Source organism: Gasterosteus aculeatus, chromosome 1, assembly GCF_964276395.1.
Source record: "Gasterosteus aculeatus chromosome 1, fGasAcu3.hap1.1, whole genome shotgun sequence".
Taxonomy (NCBI): domain Eukaryota; kingdom Metazoa; phylum Chordata; class Actinopteri; order Perciformes; family Gasterosteidae; genus Gasterosteus; species Gasterosteus aculeatus.
The window spans coordinates 25795937-25813366 of NC_135688.1; the positions used below are offsets into that span (position 1 = coordinate 25795937).

Here is a 17430-nt window from a genome sequence, read left to right on the forward strand (position 1 = left end):
AATAAGCAGTATTCCTTTTAAAAGCATCAAGAGGTAGTGCTTCACATTCAGGGCTAAATAAAACACGCCCTAAAGACATTCAAAGCTCTACTTGAAGACATTCCAAACGCGGACTGCGCCAAAGACTTTGTTCAGTCGGACCAGCCGTGTTTTCAGCTTGTGTCAGAAGCTTGCCGGTCAAAGAATTTGAGGGGGAACGTCATGTCCCTGAGGGGCAGTTATTGGCGGGCCAAACCCACCGAAACGGCCACACAATTTTCTCCCAGGGAGGTTTGAGGAGTAATTGAATGAAATGTGTGAAGTGCAGAAGAGCAGCGGTTGTGAGTGTGCGTTCAAGTGAGGGAGGAGGAGGGGGGGGGGGGGCTGAAACACACACACTTCCTGTCAGTGGTCCGCCTAATGTTTCAGTTCAGAGAAAACAAAAGTGCATTCACAGGGTCAAAGCTTCACCGTAAAATGACCCGTAAAAGGAACCACAGTTTTATTTTTTATTTCTTTTACTGGAAATGGAAGCTGCTGGCGGCGGAGTGAATGAATTATAGAAACTGACTGTAACAGTTATGTCTCTTCACACATCGAACATAGTCTCCTCTCACACACACGTTACTATTATTACACCTCTATTACTTATTTAATATGTCCCATTGCTTTGGCTTTTATTAAATAGGGAGCTATGAATATTTTCCAGGTCTCAACCTGTTCTTGTGGGTTTATACGGCAAGGGAAGCAGTCAGGCTTTGGTATTTGTGTGTGTCCAAACACCTCATCAAAAAAGTGTGACCTTTTTTATTATTAAGTATGTGAAATGTCAGTTTGGATATGCCGTGTCCTTCCACTCTATTTCTATAAAACACACTGTCATTAGGTGAGAACCAGGACACACAGCCGGAAAAGGACAATTATATGTGAACGTCTTCCTGACTGTGAAACTCACAGAGTTGGAGCTCCCTCTATGGGTGAGCACGGTCACATGACTACGCTGGACTCCCAGTGATTCCACAGGATGTCAGCTCTTATGAGAATTTAATTCCGACCTTTCTTTTTACAACCACATACATACATACAACTATTATAGTGAACTTTCACGGTTTTTAAATCAATTTAGAAATCATATCCTTTGCTGTGTATCAACCAGACAGTGCAAACACAAATACAGAATCCAAACTCAACAATTACTTTTTTTTAATCCGAATGAATTCAGATCAATTATATTTACCTGTCACCAAAAAGTATGACAGTGTTGTTTGCATAACAATGCAGATTAAAAAAAGTACAGAATGGTACTCGCCTGCTTCTACAACACCATTAACTACAGCACAGAGACACACGTGTATCACTTTGAATGTGGTTGTCAGTAATGCTAGGTGGCTCGTTTGAATAAACTGTGACTGTGCTTATACGTGGATCTGTGTGGGTGGAGGGACAAATTCCGAGGCTCTGTAGGAATAGCTTACTGTTATTTTGAGTATGTGGTAGAGAGAGAGGCTTATACGTGGGTGAGGAAGGAGTCTCGTATCTGTGAGTAGGATGGTGTTTGTGATGACTGTGTTCATTCATGTGTGCGTACACAGAGCATATTTGAAGGTGTTTCTGGAGGGTTGTGTGTGTGTGTGTAAGGGGGGGGGGGGGGTTGCCTATTCACAGTCCTCTCCCGGTGTAGTGGTGTCAGTGACTCCATAGTGCTTCAGCCTGGCCATCACTCTTTTCCCCATCTGGTTGAGCTCAGACATGTAGGTCGCCTCCAACTGAAGCTCCCTCTGGTGCCTGTGACGGGAGGATTCAACGTTACCGAGGAAACAGACTCAAGCATTAAAACAGTGGCTAAACTAGACCCCATAGAGCACCTGAGCTGGAAATCCATTTAAGCTCTAATAAAAGCTCTTATTAATGTTAGTGTTGATTATAATATGCAGCATTTTTTAATTTAGACTAATACTTGTCAGACCTAGTATTTATTTGGCTAAATATTATGATTTCAACCCAGAATCACAATGTTATCATAAGCATTTATATCCAGAACTTACTTTGAAATTAATTAATGAATAAATCAGTATAACAGCAAGTATTAGTATGATAATAGAATGATGTGCATGACAAATGTGCATGACTGGAATTTATGTTGGCTGAGTTAACAGTTAATCCTCAATCATGGGTCTTTTCTACAATTACGCATATATTTTACATACATATATATATTATAAGTCTAAAGCCAACAACGCAATCTTGATCAATGATGAAACATTGTGACCAAAACAAGATTGAATTCCTTCTTGTTTCATTTGAATGAAAAAGTAGCAGCAGAGAGTTCCTGCCTCCAGGTGATCAATTTGCACATTCATTAACTTCATGTCTGGTTTATCCTGAGGACGCTCTTTCTTAAATCTAAAAGCACAGCGTGTTCTAGGATATCCGTGTCTTCATGTAGACGTGCTTGAACATTTGTCTAATCTATTACATAGGACGTGGTTTGATTAATGTCAATAAGCAATCCATCTGCCTAAAGAGGCTGGCATCAGGATCACTGCCTTAGTAACACACACATCGTGCCAGACTCACCTGACAGTTGTTCCGCTGGTCAGGTTGCTATTGGAGACCAGAGCTTCTGCACATAAGAACTCTGCTCGGATAATCTCCGGGGTTAGTTGCACGCCGGGGCCTTCGGACCTGAACAAAAAACAAATACGCAGCGATTACTACTGGAGAAAAAGCTTCCAAAAACGAGTTCAATGGATGCCGGTGCAGCGTGCACTTACTGTGTGTCCATTAGTGGCGGCAGATCGTCAGGAGGTCCGGGGAGAGGAGGAGGTGCTATGAGTGGAAGTGTGTCGGTGCTGTAGTTGATAGACCTATAGAGGACACACACACCGTTTTCCCCCTGAAGAGCCAGACCACACATCACCGGAACGAGATAATGGTCGGATATCTACTTCATCTTACGCAGATCGAAGGGCCGCTTCGGGTTGTTTGAAATCGCAGTTTGATCGGGAATGAAAAAAATCTCCCGAGTGAAAGTTGCTGCCACGTATGGGTGTGAAATATAACTAAATAGAGGGTTTGGATTTGGAGCCGCCGCCCCCAGGCCCTGGACAGGACGGGTACATGGGAGCACGGTTTGCAATTTGCAAAAAGTACGTCAGGTCATTTGGGGTCTTTGTTACCATTGTTTACCATTTAAATCATATCAAGTCCTCCTCTCCTGAACTTGCACTGGTCATTTGTTAGCAGGCAGACATTAGATTCCTTAAATATCAAACCTGCAGCAAACCATCGTCCACGTTCAGGCAGCAGAAAGAAGACTTGACTATGTTCAAAATGTCAAATTGAGTAAGTTGTTCGTTCCAGCTGCACAGTGCGTGGAAATGCCCGTTTTGTGTACGCAAGAAATTCCCTGAATTTACGGTGCAGCCATATAATGGTGGAATGAAATGCAAATGGCTAAAATAATTAACCGGTTGGATAAATGCATGGCAAGAAACCTTAAAGTACAATTTAAGCAGAACATGACAAACAATATGTGCTTTAGAACATTTAACAAAAAGAATAAATCATCTTCAATATTTGCTGGCTCAGACCGATAACGTGCTAGTCAATACATGTCACGTGCTGCAGAGAAGACAAATGAGTTCAGTGTGAAGAGTCTTAATTGTTAATTCAGTCCACGCAACATAGTGATTGAGTACTTAGTATTCAGTGCTTAGCATGTAAATTTGTTCGGAAGCAGCGGCTGTGTCGACCAGCTTGTCTCTTGACACTTTCTGGCGCTTGGTACCGAGCGGGTGGTTAACAGCGGCTTGATGCTTCAGCAGAAAGCAACCCAAAAGTAAGCATTTCAACCATGAGGGGTTTCAGTTGAATCCAGCGCACCACATGGGACAGCCCCCTGCTGTGTTCACTAAAGCAAAACGGCAAAATATCATAATTTATTCACTGTCCATTTTGGTTCAAGAATGAATAAATCACTATTTCACGGTTTAAGTGAACACAATGCTGGACTAGTATTTCTCCCTAAGTATACAATACTGGCAAGAAGGAAGTATTTGACAGTACTTTTCTCCCCAAATGGTGGAACATTTGTATTATTCCTTTAAAGATTAGTCAAACAAACTGAAACTAGGGCAGATCACTGCAGTCGTAAAAACGAACATCACTTCAATCTGCACTGCAATCAAGAGAAATCGTGCGTGTTTGTGTTTGGGGGGGGTGGTGTGTGGTTGCGTGTGTAGGTGTTTCGGTGTGGGTTTGGATGAAATCAGAGAACACGTTGCTAAAAATGTTTGATAAAAGTAAAACTGCTGAATACTAGAAGACTAAAGACACACCTCTTCAGACTCTACCTCGACTAAAAGACTGACAAATTGTAGCACTTAAATTGTACTTCTAATGGCACTTATCCATAGAAAATTGGCTTATTTGATGAAATTGCACATTCTTGTTTCTTGCTCTTCTGAGTTTGTATCCCTGTGGTTTAATGCACTTATTGTGAGTCGGTTTAGATAAAAGCGTCAGCTAAATGACACAAAAAAAGGAGCGCATTCATACTGGTTGACTTGAAGTCTTAATAAGATATGACCAGACACTGGATGACACCACAAGTCAACCAAAACAAAACAATATACAAATATGCCACAGAGATGAGGACATAGCTCTGCGGGAAGAGAAGGTGGAAGCATGTAAACTACTGCACATGAGTTAATAATGAGCCCTAGTAATTGCCCATGTAGCCCTAACCAAAGACAACAATAGGGAAAGCCATAGAAAGTGAAGTGATTTGAAAGCTGTCAAATAAACAAGTCTGGACTCCAGAAGGAAACGACACACATGCCCGCTCTCAGTGTAGAAATCTGCATCCAACTAGATCCAAGTCTGCCGCCGACTAAAAACACAAAGAACCGCCGGACCACAACACCTACCCGTCACTGTCAACAAGTCAGTACAGCACCGTCGTGTTTCTGTGGCGCCGCCTCGGAGATGATAAACGAGATTTCAAGCCATTAAAAACTTTGAGCAATTTGACAGAAACCTTAATAACGGCTGAATTAAATCTTGCGTCGTGTTATTGTGGCCGCTGTTACCACTCACAATCCGAGCTCCATTTACAGATAATAGATGGTGTTATCTATTAGAGTTTGGAGCATATTTATACACATACACGCCAATAATGTAAACTTTGCAGTAAATACAACATCAAAACGATTTTGAGTTGATGCACAAGCTGCAGTAACCACAATAGCTGTGAAGAGTTAGCTATAGCTAAATCTGTGTTACTACCTAATATTTACTTCAGCTGTTGCCTGTCATTGAAATAGATTTAATTAAAAAAAACAAATCCTTCCACAGCCCTGAAAGATATGGACAGCAGAAGAAAGCAACAGCCCCTTTCCCCTCTGCAAACAAGCAGTCTAAACACGTACGAGTCCTTTTTCATGCCTCCACAGTCCAACTTGAGGTTCTCTGTGGTTTTACGAGGGAACCTCTGGTGCATTACACCCAGTCTTTTAGCGTCTGGCTGCTGTCAGTGCAGTTTGAGGGCACTCTGGTTCTACCTGACATCTTACACATTGATGAAGTTTAGTTCTGGCCTACCTGAGAGGCGCATACCCACTGGTGAGAGCTGGTCGTTTGGACAGAAACTTCCAGGTTGGCGAATCAAAATTCTTCCATGTCATGAGCCCTGCAATCACTTCCTGTACATGCACATTGGTCCAATCAGGTATAAATCAGGAACTTGTTTCAGATTAAATGCATAGTACAGATAGTTCATTTTGTGTATGAGGGCTTCGCTGATTTCAAATGTACCCTTTAAAAACACTAACTGTCAGGTATAAAAGGTTCTCTGTGTTCTGCGAGATAAAATGAATGTTTTTTGTCAAAGTGGCTTGGAGGATAACAGAGATAGCTGCTTCACTTCCCGTCAGAAAAGACTCTGATGGAACGGTACAGTGGGGAAGGTTCTCTGGTTAAAGTCTTCATTTACATTTCTCCAAAATGGGTTCAAAGTAACTGAGTGCAAAGGCTCTGAAAAGAAGTTACCTTGTGATCCAGCGGCTTCTGGGTGTGTGGGGTTTGTGTGCTTCTGCCACACATGTTGCTCTCGGGGATTGTGTACCTGCATATAGAAAGAAAAACAATTGTGTCTATCGCTGGGTGTTATCTCATGTAAGCACAGAGAATATTTTATTTTCTTAGATAGAGACGTACATGCTATAACCATGAATAGCTATGTGTTGTTATTACCGTGGCAGAGGGCAGAGGTGGAATTCCGGGTCACTTTCCAGGTATTTAGGGGTTGGTTTGTAGGTCTGCAGGCCTGGATCCGGGTTCTAGAATGCATGAAATAAACACATAGTAGTTTAAATCAGTGGTCCCCAACCTGTTTTACCTCACAGACCGTTTTCACGTCAGACAACATTCTGCGGACCGGTCGAGAAGGTCCGGCGGAATAACGGAAGGGGTAGTTGTCTTTGCGGGCGGGTGACCGACGGGGGGGTTGGGGGTGGGGGGGAGGTGTAGTAGTCGCGCGCTCTCTGTTCGCTGGTGGGCAAAACTGCCGTGCACGTTTTGCACGTGCACGTAAGAGGACAATTGTAAACGTGAAGAAAAACGCCTGGTGACGCGTGGGGAATCTGTCAGAGGGACGAGTGCACATAATTAGGAGAAAATCGGGTCAATTTTCTAAATAAAACATTTTTCAGAAAAAAATATATATATATTCTTTCTGTGGTGCGGCCTACGGACCGGTAGCGGTCTGCGGCCCGGTGGTTGGGGACCACTGGTTTAAATCATACTGACGTTTGTACAATGACGATGGTATATATCACTGGCTTACAAAGATTCGGAGTGGGTTTGCCGCAAAAGGTCTTAGTAGAGCTTCGGGGGCAGTGAAGGAGAGTTGGGCGACCTTCACTTCGCCCTCGTCATCATCATCCTCATCATGCGACGGTCCCTCCGGTGCTTCGTACTCGACTGAACGCGCTCTGACCTCATCGGGCACCAGTTCGTCCTAAAATGTGGCAACAATACCATGAGAGACGTTTTCATGAGATGATGTAAATGAGCGGGGAAATACATTTATACATTTCTCTCATATTGAAATGTGTACGTTGTATTCCCAGAAACAGAGAGTTACCGGAGCTCCAGTACGAAGTGGTCGGGCCAGAGTTGCGGGCGTGTAAGAGTTAAAAGCCTCCCAAGCTGACACAGGCCGGTAGCCCATTAGCTTGTAGTGCTGGGGAACCTAGTGACAGAACAATACAAACAGGGAATTATCACAGTAACGTAGACACAGAGCAACCGAGATGAGGAACACACAGAGCTGTGACGTGGAAAGCCTCAACAGTTTTTAGTATTTGTGGATGCAGCCACAGGGGCTCTTCCCATTCAGCTGGGAAGTCACGTGTTTAGACTATGAATTGTAAACCCAAGCAAGCAGAATGTCAAACATAGAACTTGTCAAATATAATCTGCGTATGGGTCGAACAGCGGTGGAGGAAGCTACATTCTGGCAGGGGTGAGAGATTTTTGTTCCAAGTTCAAGCTCAGCCCCTACAATGACTTTATAATAAGCTGTAAAGCCAAAACCCAGTAATAAGCCCATTAAAAGTTTTTTTCTTTCACAAGAAAGAATCATGCATCTTATCATATCACCCTTTGAACCTCAAAAAAATAGTATTTATGCCATTCCACCGCAAACACATGCTATGTTCCTGGTTTGCTGCACAAAAATGTAAATGCATCAATTATATATATCATACAAACTCATATTTAGTCTTGAGATGTTGCAGGTGCTTACTTGGAGCTTGAAGAAAGGAACGCATGTTGTCACAGTCACATCGACAGGCTCCACAGGCATCGGCATCAAACTACCGGGAGCCTGGAAATATCAGACAAATTATTTGTTTGTGTGAAAACCGAGCTTTGTTTTCTGCGTTGCTTCCAGAATAAGAGAGATTTAATTAGTGCTGGAATGTGAGCTTCCACTTCAGTTCCATGGCTAGATTAAAGAAAACGTTCAAGGCAGAGATAATGGATGAAAACTGTTTCATGTGTGTTAATTGGCTGCACACACTTTTCAAAGGTCAGAGCCTATTTAGGCAGTTTAGGATCTCAATTAACAACGGTTAACAAAGAAGTGGTTTGGCGGTCCTGTTGCAGGCTGCTGGTTCTATTTTTTGACATGATGGGGAAGCATATGTCATACTAACAACCTGTTATCTGCAGTAGGGCTCTCATTTTTATCATAAACTCACCAATGGGTCATTTTCATCAGCAAAAACAGGGAAAGCAAAAGGGAAAACTTTGTCTGGCGAGATCTTCAGATCACAACTCGACTCGTCTTCAACTAAGAAAAGTGAAAGAATAAACACGTTAAGAGCTGTAGTTTTCAGGGTCAGTAAAAAACGCAGCAACTCTTAATGCATGATTAAATTCAGGCAGCATTATAAATAGCCCTTTCCCCAAGGCATGCATGTATGTTCCAGGACGCTCACCACAGCAAGAAGAAGAATCAATTTTACCTCTGAGAATGAACTCAAGTAAGCATGCTTTACTGACCGGGCAGGATGAGATTAATTCCGAATGAGGAGATTATGGGATAATCAAAACCTTTCTTTGCCAAGGGCAAGTTCCACATGTTGTTCTTCAAACAGGCCAGTCTCCGGTTCATACGACATCGGATCACCATCTGCAAGGGAGAGCAGAGCTGTTAGCTCATGGTCACATCAAGCTCCAATCTCAGAAGGAGGGACGTGGAGTTGATTTACCATTTTTGCAAAGTGAAAAAATAACTTTAATTATCTTGCAACTAGGGAAGGAGAAGCAAACTCTTTCTGTGTCATACAGAGGCCGTGTACAGTAAAGAAAAGCATATATTAGCACGAGGAGTTTAGAGGCTGAACTAGAGACGGGACACAGAAGCATGCGTACGCCTCTGATGTATCTGTGCATCTATGCAAATGGATTTGCATAGATGCATGTGCACACATTCCTCTGTGACTCTACGGCTCGTGGGTTTGTTTACCTTGCGCGCCGCCTGCTGGAACAGTCTGAGGACTCTTCGTCTCAGCTCCCACTGAAAACTGGAGTGGAACTGGAAGGATGGGCCTCCCTCGCAGGCCTGAAAGAGGTCGGAGCGCTTATTGCTGACTTTCTTGCGCTGATTTGACGGGTGCGAACAAAATGGATTTCATGAGGAATCAACTTGGAGTATTTAATAGAAAAAATGACAGTAATATATGAATTAATAATAAATAAAGGAGAGCCAAGTGTTTTCTATAAAGAAGAAGAAGAATAAAACACAATCTTGATGTGTAACAACCTCCACACATACTAACATAATATGAATCTAATCAGCATTAACTGAAGATGGCGCGTACTGTAATGTTGTAGATTTTAATGTGGAGACACTTGAGTGCGACACATGAAATAAGGGTTGGTTTAGTGGCCCGCACACGGGGCAAAGCTGCTCAAATCCTGAAGTAAGTGATGCTCTTCATCGCGCCCCCAGGTATCTTAAACACAGCGGACTCCCTACCTGTCCTGCTTCACACAACACTCGTTTGGAGGAAAGTTCAGGCTTCCCAGCAGCAAAGTCTTCCTCGTGCCGTCCATCTCCCCTTTTGACCTACAACAAGAAGAGTGCAAAGGGAGATTGGTATATGACAGGGGGCAAGAAGGGGACGCTGCACTGACTATATTTGCATTGCAATGCAAGATGTTGCAATGGAAAAAATATATTCCAACCAGTTCATCCTCTGGAGTAGGGATGCCTTGAAATGATTTATCAAAGGAAGAAATAAGCTTGAAGAGGTATGTCTTAACTCTTTGGAACCGTAGCAACCAAGACAACTAACCCTGTCGAGTATGGTCTCGTTCGTTTGTGGGAATGTCATGTAAAGGTATCACTGAATTGCCTGACTATGACATCATGTTTCTGACGGAAATCAATAAAAGAAAGTAAAATTGTCGTCGTCTCAATCCTCGTGCTGGAAAGAAATTCATGGTTAAGCAGGAAAGGTTTTAAACCATTGCTGTGAAACAAAGAGGAGCACGCATTTGCTTTTGAGTTATTTATGTTCTTGCCTGAAGTCAAGACCCCAACGACACTCTATAAAAGATACTAGATCACCCCGTTGTAAAAACAGCACATAAAGTACTACTAGAGTGTGGTAAAATTAGGCTGTAAACAGTTTATGGCGTGTGTGTGTGTGTGTGTTATAAACAGTGTAGGTGGAGAGGAGTCAGAGGAGGAAGTCCTGTTAAGTGTCTGTGAGAATTCTGTCAACTATTCAAATAACTTTTTACTGAGGAAACACAAACACTTGTATCTCAAAAGTAATCCTATTTTATCAATGTTCTGTAGATTTCCTGTGTGAATCAATATAATCAGTCACAAGGGCAGCATGACAGGGTGCAAATCAAAGTGTGGATCTAACAACACAGCAGCTGGATCGGGGTGTGACATCGCAATGCGCAGGGTGCCTCGCTCCCAACACATCTAGTAAATGTCACGTTGACTGAAATAGGCCTTAGATGAAATGCAATGCTAAATCTGTCTCTCCTAATGAATGCAGAGTTAGCAATAGGACGTCAACCAAAAATATCTTAAAAAGTTTAACAAAATTAACAAAAGAAGTCGTTCCCAATCTGTGTGCAGGGGTCTGTATCACAACCATCTGTAAGAATAACAAAGGCCACTGAAGTGAAAATCTTACCATGTATTCATGCAGCGCGATCTCTCTCTCCTCTGCTATCTGCCGCCGGGTGAACTCTGACACCGGGTCCTTACCGAGATGGACTTGCCTAAATCCAATATATACATTGTATTCGTCAACATTATCATGTTGAAGAAACAAACAATATAGGAAAAACATATAATGTGACAAGATAAGCAATAACTGTAATTTGCTCCCCCGTTTGAATCTCTTTTATTTCTCTACAGTTTAACATAACATTTTAATTGTATAGACATCAATAATTGTGTTTACACATCACGTTTACAAAGAAGCTTTTTACGTTGGGTAAAAACAAAAATCACATATTTTTATATTGTCATTATATTAAGCTTGTGGTAAATGTGATGCTGTGTACACTTTCATATTTCATTTGGGCCTACCATCTGAGCTGGTTGGTTTGCTCGTCCTTCACGTTTTGTTGAACCTTTTTCATGAAGCAGGCTTCCTTCATCTGCCGGTTCTGGAGAACAACGCTGCTGCCACAAGATATGGCTGAAGTAAAAAGGGCCAAAATAAGACACGTTATAAATAACCTGAAATTCTATTTACATCATAGGGAAATATACTGTACAAAGGAAGAATACAACAGGACCATAAAACATTAATTCATAACATACAACAATTAGTTTAAGAGGCGACATGAATGTCACAAAAACCCTACAGCTAAAAGGGTAACAGCATCGGGGGACATGTACCTTCCCTCAGGTCTTTAGAGCTGAGCTTATCAGTGCCTTTGATCAGCATCTTTGCCACCCCAGCGGGAGTGCAGACATCTACGGAAAGCTTCGGTCCGAGCTTAACACCAGCGTGGTCCGTCAAACTCTAGAGAGCAGATAAAGAAATAACAAAAAACAGTTTACAAGAAGATTTTGAATTTACAAGGCAAAGAGGCAAATGTTCGAGATTAAAGTGGCAGGTTTAATAATAATAAACAAATTAACAATTGACCATTGTCAGAATTAGAATGAATTAATGAACTACTTAATCTTCTAATACACAATACAAGACTGTTACTGAACCACACGCACTACCTTTGATCTGTCTGCCACATTGGTCAACCTGTATTTGGTTTTACTTTTAGGTGAAGAAGGTCCTTTGGATTCTACCGGCCTTGCATCTCCATGCCCCGTCTTACTCTCCAGCTCACTGTGATGCAGAAAGAAATGCACCGGAGCACACGTTACGTTGAAAAACATGTTTTAATTCTGGACAAAATCATTTGAGGAAGACAAATAGTGGTGGTGAGAACAGCAATTGGCTTGTTTTTGTTGCGTGGTCCAGGGTGGGCTCTCGTGGCAGAATGAGACCGGCTCTAAATTGGGTGTTTGTACAATGATATATGGACAGCGGGGAGGCTGAGCACCGAGGTCAGCAGACAGGTAATTCATTTTCATTATATTTACATTTCTTCAGCTGTCTGATATGTGTCAGTGTCCCCTTCATGTTAATGGCAAGTGGATGCTAATTAAAAAAAGATACATCTCGATAAAAAGGCATCCCAGCTGTCTTTATTGACCTCTCACACAATAACAGCTAAACATCATAAACGTCCCAAAGATTTACTGGGTTTATGTTCAAGATTTATTGCAAGGATGTTAGAATGATGGAAAATGCAACATGCAAGCAAAGTCAGTTGAGATATTAAAACACTGTGTGTTTTAAGAACATCCTCAATCTCCGAGTCCGATAAGTCAGGCAGGGGAAGCTAAGCAACGAGCAATCATCAGGCCTTCGCTCACGCATACATTTTTTAATCTTTTGATAGGACACAACACTACTACTTCTCATATTTTATTTTGTTTCACGTCGGGGAACGACAAACAGAGGGGGAATGTTTTGTAATATGCTTAACAACCATTGGGAGGCTTGATATCAATGCACCAGCTACAGAGGAATTTCAATGAATTATTAACTTTTGGCTCGAGATAACAGCAGGACAGTGCGTGGATGGAGCTACTTCTGTGTGATGGATGGCACCATATTTTCTTATGGGAACGGAGTCAAATATTAGCTTTCACACTTGCAGCAGAAAACACCTAATGTGAACTTCTGACCAGCTCACGAACCCATTTTCCAGTTGAATCCAGTTGGGTGCTTGTTCTTTCCCCAACATGGACCGCCTAGTCGGGTAATTAGTTTGCACACGCAAGCTGTCATGACAACCAAATGAAGCACCATGGGGAACCAAGTTAATTACATTGTGTCAACCTGAAAGATTTCACACTGTTATATAACAACAATGTGTGCTTAGATTAGGGATTGTCCTCCGCTTAACACATTCTTAGTCGACTAATACTTGCACCATGTTGTCAAAAAATGAGTTGGTTTTGAGTTCCATTTCCTAAAATGTTGTGGTTACCAGGTCTCTTGGAAAGCAGTCAGTATTTTGATGCAAGAAAAAGTAACCCAAGAGGGTGGAGCTAAAAACAACGACAAAGACTGCGTATTTTTAGGCAACAGAAGAGGCTACAATTAACATTCATGAAGCAAAAATACACAGGAAAAAGTGTAAATTCTAAAACAAAAAACATAGACCCGACCCAGACAAGACAACGCTGTGTTGTTGACCAGTCAATAACAATGAAGCCTCTCAACAAACTGAGGCGAGACATGTGCACTTCAAACACAGCCGTCAAATGATGGAGCGTTGAGAGCACAGCAAAGTGCACGAGGACAGCAGGAAGAGTCGCTAGTTCAACATGTTTCACCCGGTGGAATTCTGCCTGGGAGACCATCAAACGTGTGTAGTTTTGTGTCTAAAACATAATCAAACTAGAAAGAATACCTAGAGTCCCATCGTTTTTCTGGCTAATAGAGTATAATTCCTCTACACACAATCAACCGCTGTGACTACTGAGGGTCTACCTGAGACCTACCTGAGGGTCAGGTGAGGGGCGGAGCTCCCGGCGATGGTACAGAGGTAAGGTTTGGAGTTGAACTGTAGGATGATCAACTGGATGGTGACCTGACAAGTCTCATACTGGAGAGGAGTGAAGGTCACCAGGATCTTCTCTTCACCGTTGGCTGGTATAACACCTGGAGGAGCAAGTCCACAGGGATGAGTGGTGCTTGTGTATGTTTATGGCTTTCTCAGACAAGTCCGTTACAAACATTTGAAGAGGTCAATGTTAATATATATTTTTTTCCACTAACGTAACCATGAGAGGGAAAAAAGAAAAGTTCTTCCAAAATAAAAAATACTCGTTTGTATCTCTTTTTCTCATTCCAGGTTTACATGCAAGTTAAAACTGAGGCTGTAATTGTAAGTGCTGGTTTCCGCCATGTGTTATGATGCTTCCCAGACCATGAATGCTGCTTGGAGGAAAGTGGAGGCATCGTTCAGGTTCTGTGCTGACTTGTTTTATACACAACCAGTCAAAGGTCTTGAGAAAACACAGCACACCTGCTCTCCTTTTGAGTTACGTCCTTAATTTGGTGAGCAAAATGAGAACCATCAATGGAAAAAATAGTTTCATTCAAGTGATTTATTCTACTTTAAAGAAAAATTTTAAAACCCATCACAGTAAAATAGAGCGTAAGTCAAAACACAAACGTGTACAAAACCCGTAAGTGGTAATAAAAGGGCAAGTTGATGTGAAACGGAATGATTGCACTAGATCATACCAGTAAGGGGATGGATGGAGAAGGACTCGTGGGGCTCAATAACGTACACCTGGAACTCAAAGTCAACAGGGCAGCTGCATCGCAAGGGAATAGCACGTCGAACACTAGAGAAAAGTGGAAAAAACAAAGGCAGATGTGAGTATTTGTCTGAGGGGGGACACCAACGGGTGAATGGGAGCATGCTCGGCTGCACGGAAGAATGCAAAGTGACAGCAGAGCCCTCTGGCAGATGGGTGGTCAGAATCCCAACACACACTGTACCCACACACACACACACACCTACCCACACACCTTTGTCCAAGTGGTACGGCCGATAGGTCAATATGAGCAGGGACATGCAGGTCATCGATGACAGGGTAAGCGTGAACTGGAATCAGCAGGTTCTCTTCCCCCTTGTAAAGAGTGTGGGTGGGTTGTAAGAACAAGAGAAGAAAGAGAGATGAGACGCATAAGAGACATCTCAAAGTAAACACGCATCATCGAAGCACAGACGGGAAAGCAGCTAGGAATTGTTTCTTGAGGTTGTTTGACTGTCTGCTCTGCAGCAAATAATAAGGTAAAGTCCTTTGAAACTCACTTGTGATTTCCAGCTACCACTAAAAAGTCTAAAGACGTTAGAGTAAAACCAGCAACTGCTGCATCCTGACCTTGCAGTGAACCCGAATGCAGTCGTAGAAGTAACGCCACTCGTCGGGGCGGAGCCTGACCGTCAGTGTGTAGGCGAGGCCGGGGATGAGTCGATACTTGGGAGGTAGACAGATTGGAACGAGTTTCAGTCCTCGGAAACGACACTGATTGCACTTTACCGACAAGTCGTTTTAGTTTCAGGTCAGCAATTTGCAATAAAAATTTTAAGAAAACATACCTTCTTTGTATAAGCTGTTTGGAAATGCTTGGTTTGAGTGGGGATGATGTGAATATTCATGACTTCAGATGAGATGTTGATTAGTTTCTAAGAGGGGAAAGGGGAGAAAAGAGGTTTTCTATCCAATCATGTGTCCTTGAGAAAACCATTTCCATAATCTTGGTGTTTACATCCAGTCCAGAGTGCCTCCTCATGTAGAGGATGAAATCAGAGCCTATTCAATTAAATCAAATCTAGCCTGGATGGAATCCAAATGAGATGAATGTATGTGGGGATCAACTTTTTACAATTATTTCAACTCTTTACTACAGCACCACGGTCTACTTCCTGCTCAAAGCTTAAAGAAGCTGCCTAAACCTGAACTATTTCCATCATGCAAGATTATATTTTATTAAATGAATTGCAGTCAGTAAACTCGCTGTATACCAAAGCCTGTGAAGGGAAGAGTTAAGAATTGTTTTAAAAAAAACAATTGAAATGTATATTAACAGTATAATTCTCACCAGGATCTTTGTGTAATCCTTCCCCAGCTTAAACCCGCTGAAGTGAAGCTCTGGTGGCTCTGCTTCGATCAGGCTGTTGCTTTTTAGTTTGGAAAAGATTTCTATAAGCAGGAAAAAACTATTAGTTGAATGTAATATGCTGACAGGATTTACATAAATCTATATGTATAAAAGAAAGTGTCTGGCTGAATACAGTGTAAAGCCATCAGAGGGCTTTAGAGGTCATGTGTAATATGTACTTGATTCCAGCAAACGATTAGGAGTATTGGCTCTGCTCCTGCTCTCCTCCACCAGCTGGCCCAGCGGCAAAGGGGTCCCCCTCCTGAGGGGCTTCCACAGTGTCTGAGGGGCAGCGGGGGCGACCTCCATTCTGGCAAAAAAGGTCAGCTCTGGCTCCTCATGAGAGAAATTACACGATTCTGGAGGACAGACAAGGAGGGAGCGGTGTGTTAAGAAATATTGTGTTGGAAATGTTTTATAATGAGAATACAGGAGGAAAGACACAGAAGGACAGGAGGTTATTATGCGCGTAATTTGTAGAGAGAAGTCGGTGAATTCAATTAGGTAGTTATTATTAGATGTATACACACGTAAATACACCAATTTATAAATGTATGTATATAAAATATTTAGTTATAAATTGACATGTATATACATGCATACGTATGTACATATATACATTTGATACATGTTTAAACGTCTGTGTATATAGATATATATATATATAGATACATATGTACTTTCAATATTTCTGTATGTGACTGTTTACATATGTATACATGTTTATATATATAGAGCTGTATGTACCTATATATGTAAATACTTATATGTATACATACGTTTACTTTGACAATGTTCTCACTTATTCCCTTCATTTTATTATGTTGCAGCTGAAAACGAATATTGAAATGTATTTATTCAACACCACCCCAATTAAATTGGCAAAACAGAATATTTGTTTTAATACAAGTAATCTTTTTTTCAAATTGATATTTACAAAGTTCTTTGAACGCATCGTATCTCCGCTTCCCACATTCAACGTACCATAGTACAATATAATTAACGTTAAAGTTATTTAATTAAAGTCATACTTCGAATATAACCGCTGACTTATAACCATTTTAAGAGTAAGTCAGAACGTACATTACCGACAGTTGGTTATAGTGTTTGTACCTGTAACAAACTTAGCAACGCTAACAAGGAGGCTAACGTTAGCGTGGGTGTCGTTAGCCTAGCGCTACCTATTAGCTTAATTTCACCAAATTATGCTAGCCTTAATTTAGGGCACACAAGTTTTATCAGCTTTTCTGAAAAAAAAATCGAGCAATGTAACTTCAAAACGTACTTAACCTTTAGACAATTTCTTGAATTAGTTGTTCAGACAAAGCAGCCACAGTCCATCTATTTTTCGCACCAGAGGCATTTATGTTTAATGCCGCACACCTGCCGTTTTCGTTGATGAGCGGAAAGAACACGACCTCAAACATTCCCGTTGCCATGGAGGCTGTCGAGCTCTGAATGGGCGGGACTAACATTGGGTGAGAACGATTCGTTGTCTGCAACCGTAAGACACCATCACCCAGAATAATAACGGAAGCCATCTGTTCCACCTTCAAAATAAAAGTATAGCCTACACGTTTGTTGGTTTGGTTGATTGACATATGTATTTACTATAGCTTATACGGTAGGATATTTATTTACGAATAGG

The 17430-nt window shown here is 41.7% G+C and overlaps 1 protein-coding gene across 2 annotated transcripts; it reads right to left on the reverse strand.

The window, feature by feature from the left end:
* Positions 1–1167: 1167 nt before the first annotated feature.
* cfap221 (cilia and flagella associated protein 221) lies at positions 1168–17309 on the reverse strand. Of its 2 annotated transcripts, none has more exons than XM_040176614.2 (25): positions 17073–17309; positions 15962–16141; positions 15723–15823; positions 15220–15306; positions 15002–15097; positions 14646–14746; positions 14355–14458; positions 13607–13766; positions 11762–11876; positions 11426–11552; positions 11111–11222; positions 10710–10797; positions 9530–9619; positions 9017–9112; positions 8602–8680; positions 8247–8338; positions 7790–7870; positions 7127–7234; positions 6827–7000; positions 6235–6320; positions 6031–6106; positions 5584–5684; positions 2754–2846; positions 2557–2664; positions 1168–1764 (listed from the first exon to the last, which is right to left on the reverse strand). In XM_040176614.2, the coding sequence occupies exons 2-25, from the start codon at positions 16089–16091 to the stop codon at positions 1635–1637; spliced, it is 2535 nt and encodes an 844-aa protein (XP_040032548.2). In that variant the 5' UTR covers positions 16092–16141; positions 17073–17309; the 3' UTR covers positions 1168–1634. The 2 variants fall into 2 exon arrangements, with proteins under 2 accessions (XP_040032548.2, XP_077955135.1); XM_078099009.1 differs by having other exon boundaries at positions 17068–17308.
* Between the last annotated feature and the right edge of the window lie 121 nt (positions 17310–17430).

Bases quoted from the DNA above. Each gene is read 5' to 3' on its own strand.
- cfap221 (XM_040176614.2), bottom strand. From the start codon at position 16,091: ATGGAGGTCGCCCCCGCTGCCCCTCAGACACTGTGGAAGCCCCTCAGG. The intron at 15,824-15,961 runs GTACATATTACA...TCCTGCTTATAG, and splicing joins TAATCGTTTGCTGGAATCAA to AAATCTTTTCCAAACTAAAA. The intron at 11,877-13,606 runs GTAGGTCTCAGG...TCTGCATCACAG, and splicing joins GCCCCTCACCTGACCCTCAG to TGAGCTGGAGAGTAAGACGG.